Source organism: Choloepus didactylus, chromosome 8, assembly GCF_015220235.1.
Source record: "Choloepus didactylus isolate mChoDid1 chromosome 8, mChoDid1.pri, whole genome shotgun sequence".
Classification (NCBI taxonomy): domain Eukaryota; kingdom Metazoa; phylum Chordata; class Mammalia; order Pilosa; family Megalonychidae; genus Choloepus; species Choloepus didactylus.
In genome coordinates, this window is record NC_051314.1 from 99,479,281 (window position 1) to 99,495,047 (window position 15,767).

The following is a 15,767-nucleotide window of genomic DNA, read 5'->3' on the forward strand; positions in this document are numbered from 1 at the left end:
AGCAAGAAGGGTAGAATCATCTTGGAAGGAAGAAAGGAACTGATATAAACAACTATTTTTTCATTCAGGGGGATCCTGAAGTGTGTTATGATCTACTGTCTAATTCACCATTCTATTGTTGAATAGAGAACATTACAGTCAGTTTTTAAAAACATTGTAAATTTCAATTTGTCTGTACCACAGAATTATTTCAATCAACCAACCAAGACTTTTGTTTTTCTCTTCAGACTTTATAATTCCCTCAGTTTTATGTCAGTAGGCTTACATTTACAGAAATAATAGATAAACAATATTCAGAAGATTATTATAATTTCTAATCTGTTACAGTAAGAATTGCTAAATCTATCTGAGAAGCAGTCTTAACATTATGCTTTTTTCAACAAATATTTATTGAGTACTTACTATGTGAAACTCCGGTACCAGGCATTAAAATGTATTAATGCCTTTAATTAAATATATATATAATACGGAGAGGTTGTTCAAGTTAATATAAATGTAGAATTAAAACGCAATCTCAGATTATAAATAATTTACTCTAATTATGCACATATGTGAAAGGTTTCTTTTACAAATTCACATTTTTCAAAATGCTACTATATTTCATTGAATCTAAGATATGAATGACTACAAGATGCAATGTGATTTTATGTGGTACTAAGGAAAGAGATTGTTGCCAATTAAATTATTTCATGAAGTTTTCTTATCACTTGGAATTTTTATTTTATGCTTATGGAAAGAGCTCTTTCAAAACTTAATTAGATGTAGATTTTTAAAAACCGTATATCACTCTTGTACAAACATAAAAGGAACACGTAAAGGGAATCAATGGGTCAGGGTAATTTTAAAACTAAAATTCCGAGTCTGATTCTTTGAATGGCTTTCTGATTCAGAATTGATGATGCCCTTGTTTTTCCACTTGGTGTCATACTCTGTGCCATCAGGAGTACATCAAGAGTGTTAATGATGCCTTTTTTTTGCTTATAGGAATCAATAAAAGACAAAGGCTTACCGATGCTATGCAATTTTGTGGAATGTTGGGAATGTTGCCAAACCCATCTGACTCATCACCTCTCTCATCCAGTCTCAATAAAAATTTCACTTATAAGAGTTAAGGATATGCTTCTCTATTTTCTCCAGTATTTTCCCTCAAGCCACTTAGACACATTCAGTGGATTTTGATAATGACGCTTTTGATTTCATGCATGTACAGACAGTGAAAACTACAACACAGTTGCTGCCTGTTCATTAGTAATTATAAGAGACTATTGATACTAGGACACATTCTGATTTCAGAAATACAGAAATGTGAAAAAATATGCATTTTATAATCAGTAAATTATCATATTAATATAAAGTTTTACCTTTTAAATTCAAAAGAAAGGCAAAAGGCAATAAAATTAAAATGGAAATTATGAGGCATTGTTGCAAGGATAAGTATGCTGGTTGATTACATTGTGTATTGGATTTATAGCTGAGGAAGAGACAGGTACTTGTTTCTCAATATTCATTTCCTCCTTCTATTTCACAGTAATAGAGTCCCCACTTTTTAGCTGGGTATGTGGCAGCACAAACACAAAAAGATAACATTTCTGAGTCTGCCTTGCGCTTTGATGTGGCCACAAAACTAAGTTCTGGTCACTGGGATATTAGCAGCAGTTATGTGTATAACTTCCTGGTTGGTCTGTGCTGTTTTGCACAATCATAGCCATCTATGGCGGTCATATATTATTAGACCTAAAGTATTCACAGTGAATAGGACCTTGTGCAAGTTAGGGTCTGGTGATGCAGACTGTGGCAAAATTGTTTTACTAAAAGTTTCTGAGGAATTAGCACTTTTTGGGTCACTGTGTTTTTATGATAAGAGTGTTCCTTTCCCAGTTTTTCTGATCTGTTGTCACTTTATTTTGAAATATTAAGACAGGAAAAGAGATTAAGATCCCTTACAGCTAAAATAAGTCAGAAGTAGATGGACAGACAGATAAGCAGCTAGACAGTAGTAGAGCTATGGTTATGCATATGTATATAATTAAACCAGACTTTGAGCAAGTTTGACCAATTTTAAACTTGATTATTTATGAATCTAATCTAATTTCTGTAAATTTCATTAATTCTTAATCTTTCCAAGATATAATAGGAAGAATATGATATAATTGGCTCTTTTTAATTATCCAGAGACACTGAAATTTGAGCTAGAGAAATCCTAGTCATCAAGTTTGCTCATTGAAACAGGTAACTTAAATGTCCATGTAGGAAAGACAAACCATTCATCATCCTGGCCTCCCAATAGTTTGACCTCTTTCCTCTAGCGACCTTCTCTTCACCACCTCACTCTTTTCTTTTATGATCATACCCAAATACTTATCAGGTTGAACAATGCTATCTTAGAACTATAAAATCGAATATTCTAATCCCCAACCAAAACCTCCTATGCTTCCATCCTTCTCATTTGGAAACTTCAATCCATTGACTTTTCTACAACTTCTATGTGAATCCCCTCCTGTTTTATCACTCTATCAATAAGTATGACATCATACTTATGATGCATCCTCAGTGCAAACACTTCCTCCATTGGGGTTTATCTCATCCTCCTGGGCAGGGGAGTCTTGTTCATAGATGAATCCAATTGTCTCTCTATTTCATTAGAGATAATCCAAGACAACAAAGTATTTAGGAGATTATAAAAACATGTAGACTGATAGCACTTTAAATTTGTAATCTCCGCTTTCAAGAGAGTCCTCAGTTGTGCCCAGCCATTCTGTTTTCCAATTCATTTTCCTCCTGCTCTTTAGTTTCCATTTCAAACTTTTACCAATCTCTTTAAATATCTCAAAATACTCACAAAAATTCACCCTAATTCCTTCCTCAAAAAAGAATATACTACTTCATAAACAATAACTCACTTGACTTCTTGCCCCAAGACCTGTAAACTTACCTGTACCCAGAACCACCCTTTTTTTTAATTACAAAAACATAGGCAATTCAATACTTTAATTTTTACTTCAGACCCTTTCCACTGTCACCTTTCATGCAACTTATTAATTGCTCACTCTGCTTAACTCTCTATCTCATCTTGTCTACCGATTCATTCCAATCAACTTTAAAGCATGCTTAAAAAACACAAAACAAGAAAAAACAAAACAAAAAAAGACAACTTTCTCAAATTCCATGTGCCGGTTTCTCTCTCCTCCTTTCCAAAGTCCATTTCCCTAAAGGAATTATGTACTCACACAAAATCCACTTTCTCACTCCCATTCATTTCCTAAACCACAGAAATCTGATTAATACACCCTCTGCTCCACTGGTCTCACCAAATTTGCTAGAGGCCTACTTGTTAAAGTTAATGGTCACTTGTCAGTCTTTGTTTTAATTGAACTAATTTTATCTTTTTACACTGTTGACCAATTCTTAAAATATTCTTCTCAAAATTGTATAAAAATGTGGCTTATGAGGGGGGACAGTGGGATTGGGGGGGGGCATAGGGATCACACTCCTGTTTGTCTAGTTTGTGGATGGATGAGTGGAAAGGTGGGGGAAACAAACAAACAAACAAACAAACAGACAAGGGCACCCAGTGTTCTTTTTTACTTTAGTTGCTCCTTTTCACTTTAATTATTATTCTGGTTATTTGTGTGTGTGTGGTAATGAGGGTGTCGGGGATTGATTTTGGTAATGAATGTACAGCTATGTAATGGTACTGTGAACAATCAAATGTACGATTTGTTTTGTATGACTGCATGGTATGTGAATATATCTCAATAAAATGAATAAAAAATATTCTTCTCTTAGCTTCTATGAAAACATATTCACCTGATTTTTTTTTCATACTTCTCCTTTTTTTTTTCTCGGTCTTCTGTGCAAACTCCTTGGTCTTTTAAGTTTTCTTTCCTTAAATATTCTTGTACTCAAGATTGTGTCAAGGAGCTTTTCTCTTCTCTTCCATGGATTCAGATTCATAAAAAAAGTCACTTAAATTTTTTGATGACTTCATAAGTTCCCCCAAGTCCTCACTTAATCTTCCCTATCAGATCATCAAAAATTAAAAAGCAACATTATTTCTCTGAGATTGTAGGAGCTGGTAAATTTATATGCTGTTTTGTTATAGCCACTCTGGGGTTTATTTTGGCAATATCTAGTAAAATTAAATATGTGCATAAACTATGACCCAGCAATTCTATTTCTAGATATTTACCTTAGAAACACTCACAAATATTCTCACAGACAAAGGTAAAGGGATGCTCATCGTAGCTATGTTTTAAGAGCAAAACATTGGGTATAATCTGAATACCCATCATGACTGACGTATTATGGAATTCTATGTGACAAAGAAGTTAGATCTTAAGTACTGCTGAATTTTTTTAAAAAAGCAATTCTATATTTTTATGTTTTTATAAGAGATATTTTTGTTTATTTGTGTTTGGGCTGGAGAGAGAGATACCAAAGTAGTAGAGTGATGCATCCTGGATTTAGAGTGGTGATTAAAGGAAATTAGATTTATTTCTAACATTTTTGTTTAAAACAAACAAAAGTAAATTGGATTCATACTTGATCTAAGGCTAAACAAATTTGTAAAAGAACATAAAAAAGTTATTTGAATCTAGAAAAATTCCCTTCATAGGAAATCTCGTTGGTCTTCAGAACTTTCAGGATGCTATAACACCAGATTCCTAAATTGATTTTTTTAAGCAGGATGAAAATGGAAAGTGCATAGGGGGATATTATTAATTTTTAATATACTTTAATTTGGGGGACTGTTTTAGATTTACAGAAAAATTGAGAAGATAATATAGAGATTTCTCATATACCCCTCACCGAGGTTCACCTATTATTAATATCTTACATTAGTCTCTAGTTTATTCAGATCTCCTTTGTTTTTCTCTAATGTCCTTTTTTCTGTTCCAGGTTCTCATCCAGTTTACATTACATTTAGTTGTCAAGTCTCCTTACGCTTCTCTTGGCAGTGACAGTTTCTCAGGCTTTCCTTGTTTTTGGTGACCTTGAGAGTTTTGAAGAGTACTGGTCAGGTATTTTGTAGAATTTCCCTCAATTAGGATTTTTTTTGGGGGGGTGAGGAGGGCTACTTTTGGTAAGGGTGTGGCATACTGTGGCCATTTGGGATGTCTGGCTGGAGCTTGCATAATAGAAACCTCCAGGATAGCTTCTTGACTCTATTTGGGATCTCTCAGCCACTCTGACCTCAGCTTGTTATCTTTCTTTCTCCCCTTTTTGGTCAAGTACACATTTTCAATCCCTTGCTGCCGGGGCCAGGCTCATTCCTGGGTGTCGTGTCCCATGTTGCCAAGGAGATTCATTCCCCTGGGAGTCATGTCCCTCATTAGGGGGAGATTAATGGATTTCTTTGCTGAGTTGGGCTTAGAGAGGGAAAGGACACATCTGAGCAACAAAAGAGGTTCCCTGGAGGTGCCTCTTAGGCATAATTATAGGAAGGTTCAGCCTTCTATTTACATTAGACAATTGGGATTTGTCTAATGTTTTTCTCATGAATAGATGTAAGGGTTTGGGGGAGGAAGGCCATTTTCATCACAACACATTGAGGGTACATACTATTGACATGATTTAGCACTATTGGTATTGGCCTTGATCACCTTGCTGAGGTGGTAATGGTCAAGTTTCTTCACTATAAAGCTACCCTTTCCCACGTTTTCCATTCACTGCTCTTTGGAAGGAAGTCACTATAGGAAGCCCCCACTTAAGGAGTGGCAATGTATGTCCACCTTTATGAGGGTGAACTGTCTACATAAATTGTTTAGAATTCTTTGGTATGGGTGATTGTTTCTTCTCCTCCATTTGCTTATTTACCCAATCTTGTTAACTTTTTATATTTGTTTTACCATATTTGTATCATTCGAAGTAATGAGCATATATTAATTTTTAACTACTTTTAAATAATATTTTAAAGAAAGCTGGATAACAAATCATTTACTAATTTAGGACTTAAGAAAGGAACATACAAGATTATCAGAAAGGGCCCAGGAAGTTTGAAAATGTAGCAAATTAGTGATCCATCCTCTATTGGTAATATGCTATTCTCACCTAGACTATAGAAAGAAGTTTATACCAATATTTAATTTATTATTCCCAGTTCATAGAACAAGAATTTTGGAAGTTTAGATCATAGATGAGTCAAATAGAAGCATTTTCTGTTGTGTGCACTTTCAGAGTTTCTTAAGCCTTGTGGCAGATTACCAGCCTTCATTCTGCAAAATCTTGGACCCCTTGTTGTATACTTGAAATTGATATGCATATGCTTTTCCTGAATCTGGTTGGAAATTTTTCCTGGGGTGGAAATTTTCAAGTGTCTTCTTTGAGAATTTCCAGACATAATCATTAATCTTTTCTTCCTGAGGTGATAATTTAAAAGTGCATGTTCAAAACCATAAATCAAGAAACCATTATTAATGATAATAATGTAAAATGATATCACCATTTCTTCCCTTTTATGTACACTATCAATGAATGACCATTTTGTTGTGTTATAATTTTTTCCAGATATTTCAGTCAGCCTATTAGCAGTCGTTGTCAGCTTTTGTGGCCTGGCCTTGTTGGTTGTCTCACTCTTTGTCTTCTGGAAGTTGTGCTGGCCTTGCTGGAAAAGCAAACCCATGACTTCAAATGTCAGTACCCTTCCACAGAGCATTTCAAGTGCTGCTACTGAAGTTTTTGAGACTGAAGAGAAAAAAGAGGTCAAAGAAAATGGAAAGCCAGCACTAAAAGTTATTGAGCCTGCAATAAAAATCAGCCACACTTCCCCTGACATCCCAGCAGAAGTTCAAACTGCTTTAAAGGAACATTTAATTAAACATGCACGTGTGCAAAGACAAACTACTGAGCCTACATCTTCATCCCGGTAAGGAACGATCAACTATATAAAACTCTGTGTGTGTGGTGTAAGGGAGAAAAACTTTCATAAGGGAGAAAAACTTAGGTGAAAAGTAAGAAATGAGAACAGGAGAAATGGGAAGGACATCAGATAACTGAATAAAGAGGGAAAGGGTAGAACACATATGAGTAGTAACAACGGAATATTATCATTTATTAACTCTTTCCCTTGAAATATCATTGGTTGATTAACTGCTACTTGCAGTCTTTCAATTCAGTTTAATTCAACCAATAAATAGAGCAACTATTTGCAGTGCCTATCGTGGAGGCATGAAACAATCAAGGGTCCTCTAGAAATTCACAATCACAACTGAGTGATGGAGACTAATATTTAGTCTACAATTATTTAGCACCTATACCATAAACATGGAACTTCTGGGAAACAGACATTGCATTGCCTATTTGAACTCATGTAGAGAAAACTCTTATACTGGACAGAGTGTGACAAAATCCACAAAAGCCAAAATATCTTAAGTATACCAAGGAGTGCACACAAAGAAGGATGAGGACGGTCTCCTGAAGGAGAATACTTATCAACTCAGCCTACAAAAATCAGCAAAAGTCTTTTTGAATGAAAATATTTTGCCATAATATATTCCAAATTGCATTAATTCTAAATGAAAATGAGATTCATGTGAACAGATATTCTTTCTACTAAGTATGGCCATCAATTCTTAAAAGAAAAAACAACATGAAAGTATCATTTTTCTCTGGTTCCCAGAAATTGCAACTTGTTTTCACTCTAGGACAGAGTAAAATCAACCAAAGGGGGAGGTAACTGCCACTTCCTATGGACTAATTTACTTCCTGGTCTTACCTTCCTGTCTCCTTAAACCTGGATAAGGTGCATCCATGCTTTCTGACATGGCATATTAGTGGGTTTAGAAATCTATCAAATTGAAAAAATGTACATAGGTCATGTTTCCTAACTAGGATTGAAAGTATGTTCAACATATCTTTTGTTTAAGTAAATAAAAGATTGTATTTATAAATAAATCCATTTTTTTCTGAAATATATTCCAGAGAGATAGGCAAGAAGTTGTTAACAATTATCGTTGAGACAAGGAACTTGGGAGCAGAGGATGGATGGGGGTGTCTTTTCCATGCTACACTTTTCTGTGCTACCTAAATTTTATAACCAAGACATGCCATACATTTATTTATTATTTTCACAAGTTTTCCTGAGCAGTGGTATTTGGGAGCATTAAAATTTTTTTCTTATTTTTTCATGTAAAGTCACCCAATAATTGTTAATTTTTTTTATTATGGATATGAACTATAAAAATAATTATCCTACATATCACTTTTTAAACATGTTATGCAAATGGAAAAATGCCTTTGGAGGGGGGACATGCTTTTCTTGAAAACATTTTTCTGCCCAGAATATATATATAGGAAAAACTTCTTTAAAATGATCTCATGTGGTTACTTGATTATTACTGCTGTCATCACTGGGAACTGTTACCAAATATAATATTTAACATCCCCAAAGCTTTAAGACACTCAGAGATTTCAGAAGGAAAAATCTTCACTTAATCTGCAGAGCATTTTTAAAATACTGACTACAGCTATGAATATATATCAGTGTAGCTTTCAGAATTATTCAACTCTTTTAGTTGATAAGGGCACCCTATATAAGGACACTCAATTCATGAAGACAAATAGAGGTAAGCTATGATAATTGCTTTATTCTCTCTGCTCTTTGACAAAGTGTTTTTTGAGGGCCCTTTAGAAAAACAAAATACTATCTCCAAAATATTATGTGTTGAATGTAAAGAGACAGCTTATCTGATTATCCCTAGCTAGGGGAAAATGAAAGAATACATACTGAAATCACATTTGTGTAGACTTGGCTTTGGATGCAGAATTGGTTTCTGGAAATAATACACACTAGGAATGAAGACACATCATTCTATCCCTGGATCTCTCATTATAGTATGTGAAATTGAATAAGTTAGAAAAAACTTTCTCTTAATCTTAAAAAACATAAAAACTGGATTGTAAATCTCTGACATTTTCCAAGAAAAAAAGTGCAATACTAATTCATAGTTTTGCTAGAAATTTGACATAATTTCATCTGCCTCTTTGAATTTCCTTGTTTATAGGAGTGGCTGGGGAAGGAGGAAGAAAAGTATTATTTTTGAGCACTTACAGTTTAGTCACTATGCCAGGCATCCTTCCTGCTACTCCTCTGCCACCCTACCTCAAGTATTATTAATTACCCCAATTATGGTGAGTTAACTGAAACTCAGAGAGATTAAAAAGTTTGCCTAAAGTCATGCAGTTGGCAAGAGTTAGAATTCAAATTTATCCAGATTGATGGAAAATATTATAAGCATTAAAGTCCATGGGATGTAGTTTTTTTGCAATTAAAAGTGTTGATTACAAAATCTGGTGAGGATAGGTATTTTGAAAGTTAGAAGATGGTAGCATCCTCCTGCTCATTCTACTCAATCAGAAGTCTGATACTGTCAAACACTAATCTGTTTGGCCTTGGGATGAATTCCTGGCAGAAACCTGATTATTCCTAATTCTCCAAAACCTTCTTCTACATTAATTACTTCATCATACTATAACTTAGCTTTATATGGAGAGGAAGAGGAAATTGCTGAGTTCATTACACAGTTCACTGGACACAGAGATCCAGGGCATATTATTATAAATCAGATTATTTTGCTCAAATGCCAACTTCTCACTGCTCTGTAGCAAAATAAAACCTACATTGAATTTAACTTTAATACTTGGGTTCCTCACCTAATTAGGACATCACAGTCCTGGTCTGCTGTTGAGACTGCCTTTTGTTTGGCTCAGACAGTAGATGACAAATTGCATCATACCCTTTCCAGTTTTATGTGTCTCTGTTATTTAAACAGCATCCTAATTGGTCCAGGAGTTAACTGCATTGCTAGAAACTGCACATTTCTCAGGTTTTCATCTCCCTTTTCAAAGATGTGGATATTTAACCCCATAAGCCTGCCAGGCAAACAAATGATCCAGCATTTGTGTTTCTTCATTACCAACACTCTTCTAGCATCCATCTTGATTGACTGTTCATTCATCCAATAGCATTTATTGAACAGATATTTACTTCCAGGTATAGTCATGTATTCTGCACCTTCTGTCCACTCTGCAAACTTCAGAGATCCATAAAGAAATTTACATTATAATGTGTAGGCCTGTAATATCAACTTCAAGATAAGGAATTGTATGTGTCAAATATTGGTGAGAATATAGAATTCAGAGAATAGAGAAATTATTTCCAGCTGAGGCTGAAGGAAACCAGGAATTCGCAAAAATGACAATTGGAAGGAGTACATTCCAGATGGAAACATCTTATGTAAAAAGTTATAGAACAGGAAGTCCTGATCAGAAAACAGCAGAAAAGCTACCTTGACCAGAAAATAAGGTTCAGTGTAGGAATAATGGAAGATAAAGTCGGCTGGAATTAAATTATGGGGAGACCTTGAAATCCTGGTCAAGATGTTCAGTCTGTCCGGTCATAAATACTTGCAGCAGAAGGGTCCCTTGGATAAAAGCTATGTTTTGGGATATCTGGCAACAGTTTGTAGGACAGACTGTAGGGGAAGAAATCTATTTTGAAACTAATAACAGTTCAGGCATAATAAAAGTCAGAAAGTAGCAAAACAAAACAAACAAAACAAAAACAAAATCTGAAAAAGGTTGTAAAGGATGAATCTAAGATCCCTTATAAAAAACAAAAAACACTGTGACATTTCAGTCATTCCAAGTCTAGTCCAAACCTTTTAAAAGCCTAACATTCAAGGCTGTTGCCAAGCTACCATTATAGCACTTTGGTCCAATATTTCCCAAAACATGAATCTATGGTGTAGGTAAACTAGGAAACTCATCTTACTCTGGGTGCTTTCCTGTCCCTAAGCTTGTTTCACCTTGCTTCCCGTATGTGAAGGGCTCTATTCCTCCTTCCTCAGCAGTTGAAATTCTACCTAAAATTGCCCAAGACCAATCTCACTCCAGCCAGAAGGGTCCCTCCTTTCGTTTGAACTCTTGTACCTTTGAATGGGTATCATTTATGTGGGATGGACACATCATGCCTTCTAATGTAGCTACTGCTTATTGTAAGCTTTTAGGCATAAAAATATGCTGTATTCGGTTCTATATTGCTCTTGACATCTAGATGAAAGACTATAGGAACTCAGGGAGTATTTGTTAAATTAAAAAAATAAATTAAAAAGTACAGCTCTGTGTCTGCACTTTTGTTCATGCTGCTCCTCCTGTCTAGAATGATGACCTCTTTCTTATCTACCCTAAGAGCTTTAAGAAAAATGAATCTGAGAGTCTACATCCTCTGCCCAATTATAAGCTATTACCCGATATTGCAGTTATAGTCTAAGAATTAATTGTTTATTGTCTCAATATTCAGTTCTAGCTGTTTGCCAAACTAGATGCCAAGTTCTCAGAGAATGAATGTGTTATCTACTTTCATGTCCTCCTAATTTCCAGCATTGTGTAGGTGCAGAATAAGCATAAGTGGATGCTTTTGATTGACTGATCATTTCTCCACTTCACTTTGCTCATTTATAGACAGCATCAGGTGGTGAAATAACTTTGTGCTCATATTAGAAAGAGGTTAATGATGGTATACTCCCAGGGATGAGTACAAGGACCAATTTTCTGTTTATTCATTAGTGCTGTAAAGATGAGGTGAATAGTAAGTGGCAAAATAATTTGTTGAGGGTGAGAAATCGTATAGGTTGGCCACGGTTAGAGAGGATTCTAAGTACCTATTGAAAATAGGTAATTATGACACATAATGGCAAATCCAATGGAACATGAACAAAAGCAGGAAAATGTACATGAGAAGAAAACATTGACTCATGTGCTGATGGATTTAGAATTAGCTAAGGTTGCACAGAAATCTTAAAGTCATCACATGCAATGTCAAAAAGAATACTCATTGAACATTACTATATGGGAAATGAAGAACTATTTAAAAATATATAATACTGAATTGCATATTTTCTTTTACTATAAGAGTTTTTAAATTAAATTCTTCTCAAAAGCTAGCAAAAAATTGAAATAATCCATTCTAGGACACTGAAAGTAATGGAAAATACATAAAGGGAGGACTTAAAAGATATATAACTAGATAGAATATCAAGAAGTAATGCTTATCCAAAACAATGGAAGGAGCTGAGATCTATCTACTTGAAATAAAAGTTCATAAAGCATGCTTTGAAAGTGCATGAGGTGGCTAAATGGTCCTCTTTAAGAAACCTGTATTTGGCATAAACACCTGCTTCTTTTCTGAAATGATATGGCTCTTTAAATCAAGGTCAGAGACAAACACCTTACAAAATCGATTCAAATTTGGAGAGTTTGTTTATCTGACACTGACATATACTATCTTCTGTTCACCAGCACTAATTAGAAATTGATTGGGTTCCCATATTTATAATACAAATAATGCCTGGCAAGTTTAAATTTATTAGTCACAGGAATCGTAGGGTAAATTATTTTCATAGCAATTCCAACAGTTATTCCCTGAATCCCACCATGTTTATAATGAAATGCATAAAAAGATGAATAATACTTAGTGATTGCTATTACAAGGATCACAATTTTGAGAGCAGAAGACAGACCTGAAAACAGATAATTTCAGTACACTAGTTGCTGTATGCTCAAGGAGATGTGGAGGTACAGAAGGGTCTCCCAAGGTGATAGATAAACTTGTTGGAAGAAAATGACTATTTTTTTCCAGAATCTAGTTGAACCAACAAAGGAAGGAAAGGGGTGACTATCGAAGGAGGTAAGATTCATCAAAACCATCAACATACTTCAAAGTAAAGAAAGGCCTAAAATGGTACAAGAGCATAGAAATTTACAAAGCCAGAAGACAATGGACTTCCTAGGGATCCAGTATTACTAAAAAATATGTTTGTCCAAAATACTAAACAATTATTTTGATCAGTTGTTATTGAGAGAGAATTTTTTTTCTTTTGAAGACTTCATTCTGTGTTTCTTCTTTTTTTGAATTATGAAGTGCTCTGTTCTCAGAAAATTATTTTAGATTAAAATCTAGCATGAAATATTTCCAACCTAATTTTTCAGATACATTCTTTTAAATATATGCTACATCAAAAGCAATTGCTTATCATCCCTTATTATGATTTTTACAACTTTTTATTAATGGAAAGAGGTTTCCTCAGGTAGCCTTTATTATTATTGGGTTGTTATTTAGTCACATGGCTAAATTTTTCAGGGAATGTGTTTAATTTATTCAACAGTATTTATTGAACAACTTTTATGTGTTATTTTTTAGACAGCTGGTACACATCAGGGAACAAAACTGCCAAAAATCCCTACTCCCATTCTTATGGAGAGGAACTTAACTAAATAAGTAAATTATATGATGTATTAGAAGGTAATACACTTTACAAAAACAAAAAAATAGGGCAAAATAAAGGAATTGGGGGACTGAGGGCATGGGTACTGCAATTTAAGATATAGTAGTGAGGATAAACCTCTCTGACAGGTACCATTTGAGCAAAGACTTAAACAGGTAGAAAAGTGAGCCATAGTGGGTTATTGGAGAGAGCCTTCCACACAGAAAAAGCAGCCATTGCAATAGCCCTGAGGGTAGAAGCTGCCTTTTGTGTTCAGCCACAGCAAGGAGGCCAGTGTGGCTACAGTAGAGAGAGCAAGGTGGAGAACAGTAGGAGAGAAGTAAAGAAGTAGCAGGGGCCAAACCATGTTTGACCTTTACCCTGAGTAAGATGGGAAGCTATAGGACAGTTTTAAAGCAGAGTAGTGGCATGATCTAACTTAGTTTTGAAAGATTACTCTGATAACTTAGAATAGACATTGGGGAAGGCACAAAAATGGAAGAAAAAAAGACCACAAAGGAGGTTATAATCTAGGCCAAAGATGATGTTGATGTAGACCAGGCAGGCAGTAGTGGTGGTGAGAACTGGCTAGATTCAGGTTATATTTTGAAGGAAGAACAAACAGAAAATCCTGACTCATCAGCAGGGCCTGTGAGTAAAAAGAGGAGTAAAGAATGACTCCAAGGTTTTGGTCTCAACATCTGAAAAACGGATGTTTAGATAAACAAGACTGTGAATGGAGTGAGTGTGAGAGGCAAGAAAAGGGATTCTGGACATGTCAAGTTTGAGAATTCTATTAGAAATCTAAGAGGAGAAGTGAGAAGTTGAGGAGGCAACTGGATAATGATTCTGAAATTCTAGAGAGGATCTGAGGTAAATATATAAATGAGGGGTCTTCAATATATCTATCTATATGGTTTTGAAAGCCAGGAAATGATATCATCAAAAACGGAATATAGATAGAAAGGAGAAGACCAAAGACAAGATCCTGAAGTGCTCCATTATTAAAAGATCAGGAACAGCAAAGTACACTGAGAAGTAGAGGCTTGTAAAGTAGGAGGAAAACCAGCAGAGTATAACCTGGATGCCAAGCAAACAGAGTATGTTAACAACCATGAGTGATCAGCTATCAAGTAACTCTGATAGGACAGATGGGATGAGGACCAAGAATTAACCCAGAGACATAGCTGATATTTTCAAGAGCAGTTTTGGTGATGTTGGGCATGTGAAAAGCTAATTAAGTAGAATTAAGTACAACGGGAGGAGAGAGATTGGATAGTGAATAGAGTCAGCTCTTTCAAGTATTTTTGCTGCAAGCATGACAGAGAAACAGAACACTTTCTGTTCTGAGTGAGGAAGTGGGGTGAATAAAACGTTCTCTAAAAATAGGAAAAATAACAGTATATCTTATGCTAATGGTATTACTCCAGTAGATGGGAGGAATTAGTAAGGCAGGAAAGAGAAAGGAACATTCCTAAAGGTGATGTTAGGGAAGATGGAATTTAATATACAAGTGGAAGGACTGGTTTTACAAAGGAGCATGGGTACTTAATCTAATATCAAGCAGAAAGGCAAAATATATGGGCACAGATACTGGTAAGTGGGTTGATGAGGTGATGGGAGTCTGGAAATGTTTTTGTTCTTTGCTTCAATTTTCTTAGTGGAATGGGAAGTGAGACCGAATGGCAAAGAAAGTGATGGAAGTTTGAAGAAAGGGGAGGTATGAAACAGTCTTCTTGGGAATCTAGGAGATTGAGAGGGAGAATGAATTGCACAATCCTTCAGGACCCAAATGAGGAATGTGGTCATGTATTTAAAGTGCAAGAGTGAGATTTGTTTTATGTTTTTCTCCAGTCATATTTCCTTGCACATGTACAGGTATAGAAAATATGGACAGTTGAATTCAAACCGGGCTGTGGGTTTGCTCTGCAGATAACAAGGTAGATAGCAACAAGGGGATTACGGATATGTGCATGACAGTGACTTTAATGATTGACCATGGACTTTAAACAGGGCAATAAAGGAAAAATGAGATTTGGGATTTGGGGGTCATGAAACAGTGATAGAATCAATGGATTCTCAGAGATCTGGTGAGTTAAAAGGTTGTCTGTATTGAGGTATAAGGGGGTATGAGCTGAAAAGATAGGAAGTTTTGATGATGCATGAAATGGGGGTTGTGGAAAGTTTGCAGTTAATGATAATGACAAAGTCTGGCTATGTTCATGGGAGTGAGTGACTGAGGTAGGTGGAGAACAATATCAAGGGAAGAGAAGAGTTCAAGGAACATAGTGGCCAAGTAGTTGAAAAAGTGTGCCAGTTAGTGAACCAGGGGACTAACATGATGAAGCAATTAAAGAGAGTGATTTGGTACGAATACACAGGGATATAATCCGTTGAAATGAGCGTCAGAGCTGGGGGTAGTAGTTTTCAGGGAAATGGAAGGAAAATGCTGTGAGGGTGACAATGCGGCACAAGAGAAAAGCATGGCTCCACCCCCAGGCCTAG

At 35.4% G+C, this 15,767-nt stretch overlaps 1 protein-coding gene across 2 annotated transcripts in view; it reads left to right on the forward strand.

The window, feature by feature from the left end:
- Positions 1-15,767, forward strand: part of SYT10 (synaptotagmin 10) — a 60,706-nt gene that overhangs the window by 6,757 nt on the left and 38,182 nt on the right. For both annotated transcript variants that reach the window (XM_037847998.1, XM_037847999.1), the window contains exon 2: positions 6,508-6,865. In XM_037847998.1, coding sequence (XP_037703926.1) covers positions 6,508-6,865 — 358 coding nt within the window. The remainder of the gene's footprint in view (positions 1-6,507; positions 6,866-15,767) is intronic.